This window comes from Protopterus annectens, chromosome 7.part0 (assembly GCF_019279795.1).
Source record: "Protopterus annectens isolate FY-2018-M chromosome 7.part0, PAN1.0, whole genome shotgun sequence".
NCBI classification, from domain to species: Eukaryota; Metazoa; Chordata; order Ceratodontiformes; family Protopteridae; genus Protopterus; species Protopterus annectens.
Window position 1 is genome coordinate 134,275,001 of NC_056739.1, and position 15,991 is coordinate 134,290,991.

Genomic DNA, 15,991 nt, shown 5'->3' on the forward strand with positions numbered 1-15,991 from the left:
AAAATTAAGTGCTTGCGTGATGTGGTGGATTCTGGCAGCAGACAGACAGTTGATTGTTACCTTCTCCTTGTTGAGCCTGGTGAGAGGGAATCTGTGTGCCTCACAACTGAGTCGCCAATGACTCTTATGTTTGGTTTATTGTTATGCCTTGTGGGCTGTGATGGTTTATTGTTTTACCATATGGGCTGTGGTTGTGAGACACTAGTGTGTTTGCTGTGTGTGATGTGTTCCCATAATGCCTTCTAAATAGCATGAAACATGACCTATCATTGTCTCTGGAATTATTATTTAACTGTAGCTTCCAAACAGACTTTGTGCCTCATGAATGGAGAACAGCAACAGTCACCCCTCTGCACAAAGGTGGGCCATCTGCAGACCCTGGAAACTACAGACCCGTAAGTCTCACTAGTCTTGTATGTAAAACCATGGAAATAATTATCATGCAAATGTTCAATAGGGTATAGCAAACCTCCAGACACTGGGTCCAACCCGGTTTGCTTTCATCTAGGGCAGATAATGCCTACTCAACCTGGTGGACTTCTTTGAGAAGGTCACCAAAGCAGTGTATGAGGGCAAAGTAGTTCACACTACCTACCTTGACCTGGCCAAAGCATTTGGCACAATACCCCACTCGGGCATTGTTGACAAACTCAAGAGGTAAAGTATAAACCCATATGTCACCCTGTGGAAAACCAGTTGGCTCACAGACTGAACCCAGGAAGTTAGAATTGGGGAGTCCACCTCTACAAAGAGGCCAGTCACAAGTGGAATCCCTCAGGGATCAGTCCTTGGACCTTTCCTTTTTGCTATTTAGTTCTCTGAAGTCAAGGCCAGTGTCAGTGGTCTCTGGCTGACTAAATTTGCATATGATTGCAAATTAAGAGCTGTCATTGACTCTCAAACTGACACAAATGTTCTCCTGGAGGGACTGACACAGACAAACAACTGATGTCAGAGCCATGGACTAAAACTAAATGCCAAGAAATGCATAATAGTATCCTTTGGGAAGTCATACACTCCTGGTATCGATCATATTGACAACACACCCCTTAGAGCTGACCCAGTAGTCAGGGACTTGGGGACACACAGATAGTAATCTAGCCTTTGACCATCATGTGTCTACAGTAGAGAGGAAATCATTCTATGTTGCGCAACTTATAAACAAAGGTATGGCATCTAAATCCAAGGAATTCATTGTTCCACTGTATTTGGCATTCATCAGACCTGTCATTGAATGTAATGCCTCCTTTGGTATGTACGTAACTGAGCATATCCAATAATTGTAACGTCCAGAGAGGTTCCTCATTAAAAGAATACAGGGCTTAAGTAAAATGCCCTATGCAGACTGCCTCAAGGCTCTATCCATGTATTCTGTCTCCTGCAGGCTTTTGAGGGAAGAACTATACCTAACATACAGGGCATTGTCCGGCCCCACTCTGATGGACCTCCTGCACGTCTGCAAAATAAGCAGTACTAGAATTACCCATTCTAAGGACTTGAACCTTGCCTGTGATATAAGTAGGACCTGCCAGAGAAACAGGTATGTATCCCAGAGGTTACCCTGTCTCTGGAACTGGCTCCCCTTCCATGGGAAGCAGAGTTCCTCCCTAACTTGGACAATTGGATGGGGTACAGGAAATTCATCCCTGGTTTGGCACCCATGTCTCTAATGGGCACAGTCAGTCTGTAAATGGTTTATCTTCCAGGCCCTAGCTTGTAAATGTTTCATGTCCCAAATCCCTGCTTACACTTATCAAGGCTATGAGAACTTGTCAAAGATTTGGGATGCATGGCTAGGCTTTAAAAGGCTGTTGTGGTTGTTAGCCTAGTAAATACCTGTGAACCTGTGGTAATCTTCCCATATTGCATCAATGATTTAATGATGAACTTAGTAAAGCTGTGTAAGTTAAGTTACATAACAGTAAATGTTCGTATAGGTCACTGTTGCTGTAGGGATGCCCCAACCCCTTTTTGTCTGTCTTGTTTGTAGCCATGGAGTGTATATTTTTATTACCTTTTGTTCCTGTAGATGCCTCATAGACAGGGCTGTAGACTCTTTTTCTCTGACACAAGAAAGCTCTGAAGGTTGTTTTGCCCTAATTACTGACTATATACAATTCCCCTTGAGCCGTTCACTGGTTAGGGCACATGAAATATGCCCAAAACCTTTGGATGCTGGGCATTTGTCATATACATGATGGTATGTAACCCATACAGCTTAGGCTGCAACAGCAGTTATCTATGTGAACATAGGTTCATAGGTAGGTACTAGGGCCCATACAAGCCTAGCCAAAAAATGTACCCTGGCTTTCGCCACCCAAGAAAATGATTTTCCTGTGCCCCTGTCGAGCAGAGCCACAGAAGTGATCCCCGGGGTGAATTTCCCATTTCCCATCCAATCATCAAGATTTTTCTTGAAGAGTGCTAATGAGGAGCTCTGTTTGACATAGATAGGTAGTCTGTTCCAGAGTATGGGAAGTCTCTGGGACAGGAATCTATCCCTCCAGCATGTTCTGTTTATTGTGGTGACAAGGTTAAGGTCCCTAGAGTGTGTAGCTCGGAGGGATTGGGATTTCTTTAAGTGGAGCATGTCCGACAGCTCTGGGTTTGACATAGCTTTGTATGTTAGGCAGAGATCGCCCCTGAGTAGGCGATATGCGATGGAGTAAAGCTGTAGTTTTTTGAGACAGTCTGCATAGGGCATATGTTTGAGGCCAGTTATCCTCTTTGTGAGGTATTTCTGTGGTCTTTCCAGTTGTTGTAGATGTCTTGTGAGGTACATACCAGAAGGGGCGTTGTACTCTATAATGGGTCTAATGAGTGATGAGTGGAGGGGAGCAATGACCTCTTTTTTTCTGGATGAGAATCCTTTTGTGATGAGATGAGCCATGTAGAAGGATTTCCTGACCACTGTGGCGATGTGTTTATCAAAGGAGAGACTACTGTCCACCTGTGTCCCAAGGTCTCTTATCACATTTTCGGCATTAAGTAGATTATCAGCTATGTGGTAGTTCATGGGTACAGAGTTTTTACCAAAGGAGATGACAATACACTTTTTGGCATTGAGCTTCAGGCCATGGCCTTGACACCAGGTATCTGTCTCATTGAGGCCCTTTTGTAGTTTGTCCACATCGTTAGGAGTTTCGATTATGGCTCCTAGTTTGCAGTCATCTGCAAACTTTGTTAGCCAAAGACCTTCTGTGTTGGCCTGCACTTCAGAGAAGTAGATACCAAACAGGAGAGGACCCAGGACTGAACCCTGTGGTACTCCACTTGTCACTGGTCTGATGTCGGATTTGGAATCCGCTACTTTCACAGTGTGGGTTCTGTCCATGAGCCAGTTGGCAACCCATCTTGTGACATAGGGATTTATACCTAGTTTAGTGAGCTTATCTATAATTCCAGAGTGGGGGATGGTGTCGAAAGCCTTGGCGAGATCTAGATAAGCTGTGTGAACCATTTTACCCTCATCTATGGCTTTGGTGACTGCTTCAAAAAAGTCAATCAGGTTTAGGAGACATGATCTGCCTTTTACAAATCCAAACTGAGTAGGGTGCAGAGTTTGGAGATTACCAATGTCTTTGTTTATGAGTTCCATGATGATACGTTCCATGGCCTGGCAGACCAGGCTCGTCAGGCTAATGGGGCGGTAGTTCCCGGGATCCGTCGTGGCTCACCCTTTGTGGAGTGGGATAACTGTTGCGGTGCGCCATTCAGTGGGTACAAAGCCTGAGGTGAGGCTATGATTGAACATGGTACTAGGTAGGGTGCCAGTTCATTCTGTAGTTCGTAACATCTGCTGTTAAGATAAGTTACCTTATACAACTGTACTGAGTTTAAACCCACACCACTGCCTTCCCAAATATCTATCTAAGAGGGAGATTGGTCATAGGATCTTTTTGCCAGTGTGCACTACTACCTTGGCTTATGACCAGCAACTGTTGCACTGTTGCACCCAAATAAGCTGAGTACTGTCAGTTTCAGAACAGGGTTAGAATCACCTATTCTGACCCCATTGCCTTCCCATGCCAACTTACCTACAGTAACTGAGACTTAATCAAAGTGTTTTTCATAAGTGTAAGTACAATATTTTCCAGGAGAGACTACTGACACCTGTCCAGTGACTGCAACCATTTGCAGTATGCTGATATGAATCAGACTGCTCACTCTTTTAATGAGCCAACCAACATTACATTGTAATAGCTGATGGCCATGCATTTCTTCAAGAGACAGGAGAAAAACAAAATTCACACCAGTGCTGTGAAGATCCACGTCACAAAAAATAAGGGCAAATAGAATTTGGTTACAGATACAGTGTAGTATTTCAGTTGCACGGAGAAAGGGAAATAACATTTCTCATGTGATAGTAAAAATCCAGTGCATATGCAGGTGCTATTTTGAGTACTTCCTGTAGATGACTGAAATATTGATAAGTCAATCAATTCCAAAAAGCCTATACTCCAAACTTCTTGATATAGCTTTCTCTGCCAATTTGTATTCCCAAAGTCCAAATAATACTCCCAGAAAAAATGGCAGCAGTCTACCAGTGATCCTGGGAAACTGCACTGTTTGGTGGCGTGACAGATTTTGTCAAACATCAACATGGTAGCCCAAGAGAAGAAGGATAAATGACAGCAGTATGTGGTAAAGTATGTTCCATGTTAGAGATGTTTAAAACGCAAATAGACATTGCCTTTCCTTTTGTTCCTTTTCAATCAAAATGTTGAGACAGTTCTGCTACAAGATATAATGCAGCTTCTGAATTTAGCAGTGAGTAAACTAAACTAAACAATCATTACCAATTACATATTGTTAAAAGAACATAGTTTTAAGTTGTACTCGTAGAATAAAATACACAACAATTTACATTTTAAATCCAAGACAACATGGTTTATCTGTTACAGAAAACAAGAAGGCCCTTGCATATGAAAAGGAATACTGTAGAGGCTAGACGCTGATTTAGTCCAACATACATTATCTGTTTGCTGGCGGTATATTTATATCTATGGCTGTTATGCATGTGCTGCAGAAGTAGAACATCCATTTTGTTTTAGTCCCTGTACACTGTCAGCCCGTGCGTGCTCAATGGAGGATCCAAGGAGTACTGTGCCTTCTGAGTCATTGTATAATTTTGAAGCAAGATCTTTATTTACACAACTTGTATAGATTATGGCATGAGATGGAAGGCCATATCATATGTAAGTGACCACCATTGCAACTGCTGCAGGTAATCACCTTGTCATCTGTTTTAGTTGCCTTTACAGCTCAGACTTTTAACTTCCATAATGCATGATTTCTATCACCAGTATTATGTCATTATGTTATGATAATACTTAAGCACACTTGGAGGTACAGTGTTGAAAAAGTACTCTGATGAACCATGCAGCTAGACAAAGGCAATGTAGTACTGAGCTGCAGGCACTGGAAACTTGGGTCTTTTCTCTTCTTTCTTATAAAATGATATTTTTGGTGAATTCATTAACTTACCCAGTGCTCCCATGATGTATTATGAATTCATGTGCCTTACTTCACCAGAAAATGTAAGAAAAAATGACTAGCTTGAACCTTGTCTCCACTGCAATCAGACCAGAACATTTTCACCATCATTAATGATAAAATGCTAAAAAAATTGACTTGCAGATACAGAAAAATAGTTTCCTGAAACCATCTCTTTCTTCTATTTTTTCCTTGCAGATATAGATGAATGCCGTTTAAACAATGGGGGCTGTGATCATGTCTGCAGGAACACTGTTGGCAGCTTTGAATGCAGCTGCAAAAAAGGTTATAAACTGCTGACCAACGAGAGAACATGTCAAGGTAAAATATTACTGAGGATTATTCAACAATCATTAGAAATACCACTGTTTATATATCACTAAAGTGAAACAGTACCATTTGTTTTGGTAGGATGTCATCATATATAGGTGGTAGGTTATAAAAAGCATTCTATTATTTCTAGTTTTTGCACTGTGCAAGCTGATGTGAATCCACTGTAACTTAACATTTGAATATCTGTTTTAATCTAAACACTGCCTCACATCCTGAAAAGCACTTTTTGAGGCTTCAGTACACAACTGTGGTGATCATCTTTATTATAGTCTTCCAACCTAATATTGCCCTTGTCCCTTGTACTGTAGAAGAAACCCCTGAAGGCTGTTCTATTGGAACAGAGTTTTTCTTTTTATACCACCAGCAAATCCAAGTCTGAGGGTGTGCCTAAGTCACTGGGTGGTCATCTGGTCTGCAGAGGGTTCTGCAACTTGAGGGCTGCTGTTCCATGAGGGTGAAAGTAGGGATTGCCTTTATTCTCTCTTTAGGTTTGGCTAGACTGACTTCTTCCATGGGGAGGAATAGGCAGTTCTGCACAAGTCAGCACAATGTACATGTAAAGGATTATGAGTGGATCGCCAATCATCACCTAGAGAGCAAATTAAAGTAGGTTAATCTTGGCATCTATGCCTAACATATAGTAAAAAGCTATGATCAATGACCCAATCATAATTATTTGTAGTGCGCAGAGCTTTATCTGCTCCATGTACTACCAGTGACAGAAAAAAGTGCCGAGTGTTTTGCTGGCTTTCAAAGCTGTGAAGCACTTAGTGAATGCTGTCAGAAAAGCAGTAACACACACTCTAATGTTACAGAAAGTCTGGAACACATTCCAACTCAAACAGCAGAACTCGACTGGTTTGTATTTCTGAGCGTAATCACTACCCTTTGAGCACTACATACATATTCATCTTGCTGTTACGAGTAACAGCTTGTGAACCATTTTGTTGTGCAGCCACCATATGACCTTAACATTATTATAGTTAGGAACATTAACAAGCTTTCACTGTAAGTCCTTTGAGGTCACATTGCTGCTTTTAACTGGTATTCCATCATAAAGTGATGTGCGGTCATATTAGTCCTTGAGTTCATTAATGTTTTTCATAAAAGTTTTCTTAAATCATGTAATCTTTTCTTTGTAACTCTTCCATGGGCACAGAAAAGTGCCACTAAATGCAAATAGACCTGGGTCACTGCTGCAGTAAACTTTCTTACCTATGGGATTAGCCACACGGAGACTTAAAAGGACTACATTCTTCTGATCTGTCCTCAAGAGCAGTCACATATCTCCAGAACTGTGTGTGTTTCCTCTACATGCTAAAAATGTCTGCAGGGAACTTGGCTATAGAAGAAAAATAATTCAAGCCATATCCATTTCTTCTTATGCTGCAAGAAGTAAGGAGTCACTCGTTATGTGCAAATCCATTAGTCTCATCCTGGCAGGTTTCAAGAGCAGTATTGCCTCATTCAGGCATCCTCTAAGGAGCTTCTGAAATGAACTCTTACATCTACCTCTCACTGTTTGATCATCCTGACTGTCTGCCCTTTACTTCCCGAATTCATGTTTCTATCTGGTCCCGTACTAAGATCTTTCTGGGGTGTAATCTCATAATATGGAACACTGTGTGTATGTACTTTAGGCCATGTCTGTATCATACGTCCATTCTTTCCACCATATAACAGAGTAACCACTTTTATCTGCCAGGATATAACAGACTAACCATTTATCTGCCAGGACTTCTCTAAGGACTTTGGTCTATATGTCTGCATTCGTCATGATAGTTTCTTTTTCCAAGAGAAAATCCAATGTTACCTAATGAATTTATGAGAGCAACAAAGCCAACCACCGAATAATAAAATCCCTCTCATTCCAGCCATCCAAAAGGAACTCCTTTGGTGGACAGCTCTGGTCACAGTGAGCTAATGGCTTGACTTTTCTAGGGGGTAGTTTTACAGTTTGCTCTAGTGCATTGGTATTAACAAAGTCCAGGAAATGCTGAGGATGTCCATTTTTAGAGGTGTAAATGTAACAGTTAATGCTTATGTAATTGAAATCCCCTAGTAAAAAGGTATTTAGTTTGATGTTTAACCCCCAGTGGTGTTAAAGTAGTTTCCATGATCTTTGGTGAACATTGATGTACATCTGTACCTGGCAGTGAACTAATAGTTGGATTTGTTAATGGTAATTCGGATCTCCATGTGCTCCAAGATAGGGTCATGGGTAGTTTAACGTGGTGGTCATATCTCTCAACCTCTTAGTACAAGAAATCTGGACAATTCCTGACATAATGGGGGCACGGTGGCTGAAAAAGGTTGACACGTTTTAAATATTGCTCTTATAAATTTAGAAAGCTGCTGTAATAACATGATTTGTGTTAGCATGCATTTTCTGAAGGATATGAAATCTGAAACTCAAATGCATGTCATTGTTTAGTCACTTTAATCCTTAGATAATCTCAGAGATTTGTCAAAAAAAGTCAATTTTTATGATGAACAGACCAAAAATATGAGGCAAAAATCTGGATATTCTATGAAAATCTGTACAGTTGAGAGGTATGGGTGGTATTTCTGACATACAGATATCCTCCCATTACCCAAGGGGCAAAAGGAATGATGGGCACTAACTCCTAATTTAGTGGGATTACATTCAGTGCACTGAAACCGTCTCAGTAACTACACAAGTATGAACGTCTTTGAGTTGCAGGAGAGTATCAAGTTTAGGCATCTTTCTGTTCAGACTCTTAGCATTGAGTCGTGCCACCATGATGTTGCCCAAACTGGAGTTATGAGTTTGCTAGTGAGACTCTACCTAAAAAAGGCACTATGGGAGCGGCAAAGGCTTCAGCCAGTATGCAGAAGTCCTGATATGACAGTTGTGAGCCATGCCTGATGGTCTGATATGTAATCTTATATCAGACCAACATATACCAGATCCCCTTATAATGGCAACAGCTAGCTAGCCAATTATATTGGTATTTAGGCATCATTATAGGTGAATGCAAAATGCTACTCAAGGCTTGTGTCTTTCATTCCTCTAACACATACATAGTAAGTTCCATCATGTGTCTCTGATGCAGTGCCTCCAATTATTCACTGCCACATAGGCAACTGCAAAGTCATATTCATATTTGAATGGTTTAAGGGTCCTTAGGGCCGTTAAGACATCATGAATTTTGGCATCAGACTAACAACTTACAGTTACCCTATTCTTGTTTATTCTGATTAATGTGGAGTCTGTTTGCTTAATTACAGAATGATGTATAACTAAAATATTTCTCTGTGTAGAAGCAAACTAGGTTGGCATTTTGCATTTAGGTTTGCTTTCCTGGTGACTCTTGGGTAAGCTGTGTGTATTTGTAGTATGTGCAAATCGAGAAAGAGTAGGTGCTGCCTTGTTTGCTGGAGTGCTCTAGGAGGCTTTGGCAAATTTTTTCTTTTCAACTTTAACATAAGATGTGAGAGTGTTCAATCTAGCCGTTTGTTCTTACATCTGGGTTCGGAGCCGATCCTCGGCTCCGTGTCGGCCGCTTGGCAAAGCTTTGCATCGAGAAGAAGCTCGAGACCAACCTAACTCCCACAATCCCCCTCTGCCTTTACCCCAGATCTAGTTTGCCGCTGCAACGTTCGCATCATTTTTGATGAGCTCGGACCACCTCAAAGCTAAGATTAATTATTTCTTATATTTTCTTATATTTTTGGATAAAACTTTCTCGTAAAGTTGACTGTGTGTGTGTGTGAGTAGTGTATCGAGGGTTTCTCGGTTCCGTATATAGTTTTTATATACTTTCTTAGAGTTATTCCCTCGGGGCCTACCCCACCCTTTAATTTTTACTGGAATTGACTATTGGATTTGACTTACTTACAGGATTTGACAAATTTTACTGGATTTGACAAGTTTTACTGGATTGGACAATTGTACTGGCTATTTCACTGTTTACTGGATTTGACTTTGTAACATGTCTGAAAAAGCTAAATCAGGCTTCAAACGGTGCCAATGTGGACAGAAAATGTCTGTCACAGACAATCATAGTTCCTGCGTCTACTGTCTTGGCCCTCTCCATCTGCAGGAAGACTGCTCCATCTGCCATTCTTTCAGTGGAAGGGTCATGACAGATAGGCGCAGGAAACTTATGGATAGGGGCCTTTTGAAGCCTGCATTCCAAGAGGCTCTGGATCAGACCAGGCATCTAAATCCTCGAAGGAATCGAAGACGTCGGAGCCCATGTCATTGGCTCCGAGCTCTTCATTCAAAGTTCGATCACCGGTTCCACAGACTTCGGGGCCGAGTGTTGAACTGTTGTCAGTTACCGAGCCTCGAGTCTTGGAACCGGTGACGGAGCTTCCTCCTCCTGCACTTTTGAGGTCGGCTCCGTCTTCGATTCCTTCGACGCGTTCTTCCAGGCCCCTCTCCAACACCGATGTAGACCGCGTGGTGCAGAAATTGATGGAGAGTACGGCCTTGTCCAAACTCATCTCTGTCTCCTCCCAGTTGGTGTCGAGACTCGAAGGCCTTCCCTTATCTCCACCTGTTCCTCCTCCGAGGCCTATCCAGTCTTCGGAGCCGGGAGAGGCTGATCTGGTGATTGTGGAGCCCTCGGTGCCGGAACTGTCTTTTTCTCAGTCGGCACCGTTCACCTCGACTCCGTCGGACCCAGTACCGGAGTCTCGGAGCCGAAGATCCATCCTTGGATCCGGGACCGAGAGTCGGACCGATGTTTCGGTTCCGACACTCCCTCTTGGAGCCTCGGCTCGGATCGACTCGGCTCCATCCTCGGGGTCGATACCTTCGGTGCCTGTCTCGGGGATTCCTACGATTTCTTCGGAACCGGGGGATACCTCGACTCGGGACCCGGGGGCCTTCGACCTCATGAGGAAGGTGTTGTCTACTCAGACAACCACTTCAGCAGAAACAGCTTCTCCTTCCCATAAAGGTCCATTATCCTCCTCTGCACCCACGGCTACATCTAAGCGTCGAGCACCAGTGTCTCAGCCACCCCTAGAGGGTGCCCCCTCTTCCTCTGAGGCTTCATCGGATGCCCCCCCCCCCGAGGAAGTTCCGAGGAAAAGATTGTGTAAGAGGAGGCACTTGGATTCTCCACAAGAATCCTTGACATCGGACACTGACTTGGATGAGTCAGAAGGGTCCCCAAAATCACCCTCAGAGGATGTCTCCTTTTCTGACATCCTGGAGATCCTAAAGCAGAGAGGTGATTGGCAATCCCTACCCCCTTCTGAGGATGAGTCAGTCTTGCTGAAGGCATTCGGTGCTCGCCCTTCCTCCTCCTGGGTCACTCCGCCCTTCGATGAGTTAATGGAATTGATTGCTTGAAGGGCATGGGAGACACCTGACACGGTGGAGTCAGTCCCTAGAAAGCCTAATAAATATATTACTGCCCCCCCAAGATAAGGCTTATCTAACAAAGGGAGTGCCAGTGGACGCTATGATGGTGGCAGCGGCCACGAAAAAGGAGATGTCTGAATCTTCCTCATCTGTCCATCCGCCTAACAGAGATTCTAGGACTATGGACAGGTATGGGAAGCGCATTTTTATTCAGCGGCTTTTTCTATGCGATCCCTGAACTATTTGACCCACTTCACATGGTTACAGAGGGATCTAATCAAAGAGTTGGGAGATACCCTCCAGGGTACTATAGATGCTGCTGTCTCGGAGAAAGTTACAGCACATCTCAATACCCTTACATCTATTGCAAACTCGTCCATGAGGCTGATCTCATACGCAGCCGAAGGGTCGAGTAGGGCAGCGGCTTCAGCGATTGCTCTTCGTAGACAATCCTGGATGCTCTTATGTTCCTTTGCGGAAGCCTTCAAGTCTTCCTTTACTAACGCCCCATTTGATGGTGCCACTCTCTTTGGCCCCAAAGTAAAGGAGACCCTTACCCGGTGTGAGCAAGAGGGAAAGACTCTGTCTGCTGTCGGAGTCCGTTTTTCCACCCCATCCAGACCGTACCCCAAAGGGCAACGTGGTGGAAAAATGTGGTTTCGAAAACCCCAAGGTTCTTTCCCAGGCACACAGGGTGATGCCCCCTCTAGAGGCAGAGGAGGGGGCAGAGGTGGAAGACGTCACCCTGGCGGCAGAGGGGGTCCGCAAAACCAAGGTGACAGGGATATGCTCCCCAGGAAACCTTTCCAGCACTCCTGAGAGGAGGCCCGACTGTCCTGCTCTGGAGGCAGTCGGGGGTCGCTTAGCTTTATACCCTCAGGCCTGGCAAAGTCTTACATCAGACAATTGGGTAAAAAGCATTGTTACCAGAGGTTACAGAATTCACTTCCTATTGCCCCCAATTCCGCAGAAAAGACTCCCAGATGTGCCGCCCCATCTGCGAGGCCCTGCAGCTATAGAAGTTTCAAAGCTGCTAGAAAAAAGAGTCATCCAACCAGTCCCAGTGGACTAAAGAGGATTCGGAACTTACTCAAGGTTCTTTTTAGTTCCAAAAAAGACAGGGGACTGGAGGCCAATTCTGGACCTAAGCAAACTCAATACCTTCATCAAGAAAGAAAAGTTCCGGATGGTCACGCTTCAATCGATCCTTCCATTCTTACAGAAGGACGACTGGATGTGCTCAATAGATCTAAAGGACGCATACTACCACATCAAAATGGCCAGGGCGTCCAGGGATCACTTGCGCTTCCGGCTGGGAGCCAGTCACTTTCAGTTTCGAGCCCTGCCCTTTGGTCTGACCTCAGCCCCCAGGGTCTTCACCAAATGTATGGCAGTGGTAGCGTCTCACTTGAGACGCCTGGGATTCCAGGTGTTTCCGTATCTGGACGACTGGCTCCTTTCTGCCACCACCGAGCATCGACTGATTCAGGCCAGGGATTACACACTACAACTTTGTGTTCATCTCGGAATTTCCGTAAATTTCGAAAAATCTTTACTACAGCCATCACAGCATATCTCATTCATAGGAGCAGAATTGGATACGCGTTGCTTAATTCTAAGGCTTCCTCCAGAAAGGATAGCCTCCCTACAAAACCATATATCTCTTCTTCTATCATCCAGAAAATCCCCAGCGAAACTGGTTCTGAAGGTTTTGGGTCTCATGGCAGCTTCTCTCATTGCGATACCCTTGGGAAGACTGCACATGAGAGTTCTTCAATGGCTACTGTTTGCACAATGGTCGTTCCAACAGTTACCCCTGACACACGAAATTCACATCACAAACATATGCAAATCACACCTGGCTTGGTGGCTTCGGACTTGCAATCTTTCCAGCGGAAGACCATTTGTGCTACCCACACCGACAGCTACGGTGACCACGGACGCTTCCCTGATAGGGTAGGGGGGCATCTTTCAGGGACAGACAGTCCAAGGCGAATGGACCAATTTGGAGTACAATCTGCACATCAATGTTCTAGAGTTGAGGGCAGTGTTTCTAGCGTTGCAACACTTTGCTCCCCTTCTTCTTCTAGGGACAATTGCAGTTCAGACGGACAACATGTCCATAGTCTGGTACATAAACAAACAAGGGGGAACCAAGTCTTCTCAACTATGCAGAGAGGCCATGAGAATCTGGCAATGGGCGGAGTCCACGGGTCGCTTTCTGATAGGAACGCACATCCCGGGGTTATCCAACGTCATAGCGGACAGGTTGAGCAGAGCTATCCTGTTACCTCACGAGTGGTCCCTCAAACAGTCAGTTGCGAAGGAAATTTTTCGCAAGTGGGGCCAGCCTTCCTGCGATCTCTTTGCGTCTCAAATGAACGCCAAATGCAGAAGCTATTTTGCCCTATTACCCCCTCCAGGGGAAGTCCCCAGGGACGCTCTGGTTCACGATTGGCCCCCGGGTCTCCTGTACGCCTTTCCTCCTTTCCCCCTGATTGCAAAATTTCTGCAGAAAGCCAACAACCTGCAAAGGACGATTATCCTCATTGCCCCATTCTGGCCTCGTCAAATCTGGTTTCCCTTTCTTCTGGCACACCGAATTGGGAACCCTGGATCCTGGACCCGAGCCGGATCTACTGACCCACTCGTCAGGGGCTCCCCACCCGCCGCTACTCTCCCTCAGACTAGCAGCTTGGCTGCTCCGCTTCCCTACTTAGCCAGGTCTGATCTTCTTTCCCTGCAGTTCAGAATATACTGGTGGCTTCTCATAAAGCTTCCACTACAAAGATTTACACTAGTAAATGGAAGCGTTTTGTGCACTGGGCAAATACACAACAATTGGACCCCGTGATAGCTCCTCTAAATAGGATCTTGGAGTTTTTGACCGAACTGTTCCACCAAGGAGCTTCTCCTGCCACTTTGAGAGTGCAATTGGCTGCCATTTCAAACTTTCATGTGGAAGAATGTGGGGCTCCTATTATGGCTCACAGACTTTGTAAGGCCTTTCTAAAAGGATCTTTCCATATTAGACCACCAGTTAGAACTCCTACATCACCTTGGAACTTGAACCTTCTTTTATCTCAGCTGATGCTACCACCTTTTGAACCAGCCTCTTCCTATCCTTTGAAATTTTTGTCATGGAAGACCCTCTTTTTGGTGGCCATTACATCAGCCAGACGGGTATCGGAGCTTCAAGCTCTTTCCGTTAAACACCCTTATTTGATCTTTCACTCTGATAGAGTATCTCTTCGCACTAATCCGTCCTTTCTTTCCAAAGTTTGCTCCGTTAATAACATTAATCAGTCCATTGAGCTCCCTACCTTTTTCAAAAAACACTCCAATAAGTTGGAATACATGTTACACAAGTTAGATGTTCATAGACAACTCAGATTTTACTTGGATAGAACAAAAGATCACAGAAAAACAGACCAGCTTTTTATAGCCTTTGCAGACAGCAAGAAGGGTATGGCAGTTACGAAACAAACCCTTTCCAAATGGCTTTCCGATTGTATTATTTTTGTTTATGCTGCCTCAGAGCAAACTTTACCTGTCAAGCCCAAAGGGCACTCTACAAGATCAGTATCTACATCCCTGGCTCATGCAGCCCGCCTACCATTAGACACTATTTGTGCGGCTGCCACTTGGTCTAAACCACATACATTCATTACTCATTACAAAGTAGACAGGATTTCTAGGGACAGGGCAACCTTTGGTTACACTGTGCTCAGGAACGTTCTCCCATGAGTTCCTCAGGAACATGGAGCTAGGGACGCTACCCAGGTGTAAGAACAAACGGCGAGATTGAACACTCTCACATATAGAAGTTATGTCCTTACCATAACGTTCCATGTGGAGTGTTCATCTCGCCTTTGTTCTTACATTCCCACCCTCCCACCCTCAGGAAGAACGTCCAGTTTAGGTGTCTGGTTTGGTTCTCCTGCTTCTGCCTTATGCAGTTGTTGTGGTTATATTTTTCAACTATGTTTGTTCTTGTTGGCATGAATGTGTTATATTCTCTCTGTTGGCTTCTGGTTTGCTTGCAAACTAGATCTGAGGTAAAGGCAGAGGGGAATTGTGGGAGTTAGGTTGGTCTCGAGCTTCTTCTTGATGCAGAGCTTTGCCAAGCGGCCGTCACGGAGCTGAGGATCGGCTCCGAACCCAGGTGTAAGAACAAAGGCGAGATGAACACTCCACATGGAACGTTATGGTAAGGACATAACTTCTATTTATGAACCTAGTGGTATGTTGTGATTAATATGTTGTTGTGAATGTATGATGCGTACTGATACTTGGTTGATTTGAGAGATTTGCCTCTGATTCTTAAATGTTTACAACTCTCATAGGTTGGGCTGTCAAGTGGTAGAAGCAGTGAGCAGTCGGCAAGTATAAGGCAGTTGCTGCACTGTCTTAGAACACCTAATGTGATCAGACTGGCCACAGATGGGGTAAGAGCAACTGGTGAGCCATGTTGCCAATGAATGGGGGATTAGATATTGTCACAGTATTCAAGGGTTGAAGGAAGACTATTATAATAGATCCTGAAGATTTATGAATGAAATATTTGGATAATACTCTTATGTTAGGTTAGAGGGTAGCTAATGTAGCAGTAATTATTGAACTGAAAGAAAGAATTAGGTCAGCTAAGAATGATGAATGGTGATTCCCCTATTGGCTACCACTTGGGTACTAGTGACCTCACCATAACTGCTTGTAGCTAGGAGTGAGTGTTCTTTTGCTCCTTCTCTCACCAGAAGCAAAATAGTAGCACTAATGCCACAGCACTTTCTGAACAGTAGTAGTGTCCCACATGTTGCTGGC

The 15,991-nt window shown here is 44.1% G+C and overlaps 1 protein-coding gene across 5 annotated transcripts in view; it reads left to right on the plus strand.

The window, feature by feature from the left end:
- SCUBE3 (signal peptide, CUB domain and EGF like domain containing 3) overlaps positions 1 to 15,991 on the plus strand; it is a 3,541,316-nt gene that overhangs the window by 2,493,870 nt on the left and 1,031,455 nt on the right. For all 5 annotated transcript variants that reach the window (XM_044076569.1, XM_044076573.1, XM_044076571.1 and 2 more), the window contains one exon: positions 5,695 to 5,817. In XM_044076569.1, coding sequence (XP_043932504.1) covers positions 5,695 to 5,817 — 123 coding nt within the window. The remainder of the gene's footprint in view (positions 1 to 5,694; positions 5,818 to 15,991) is intronic.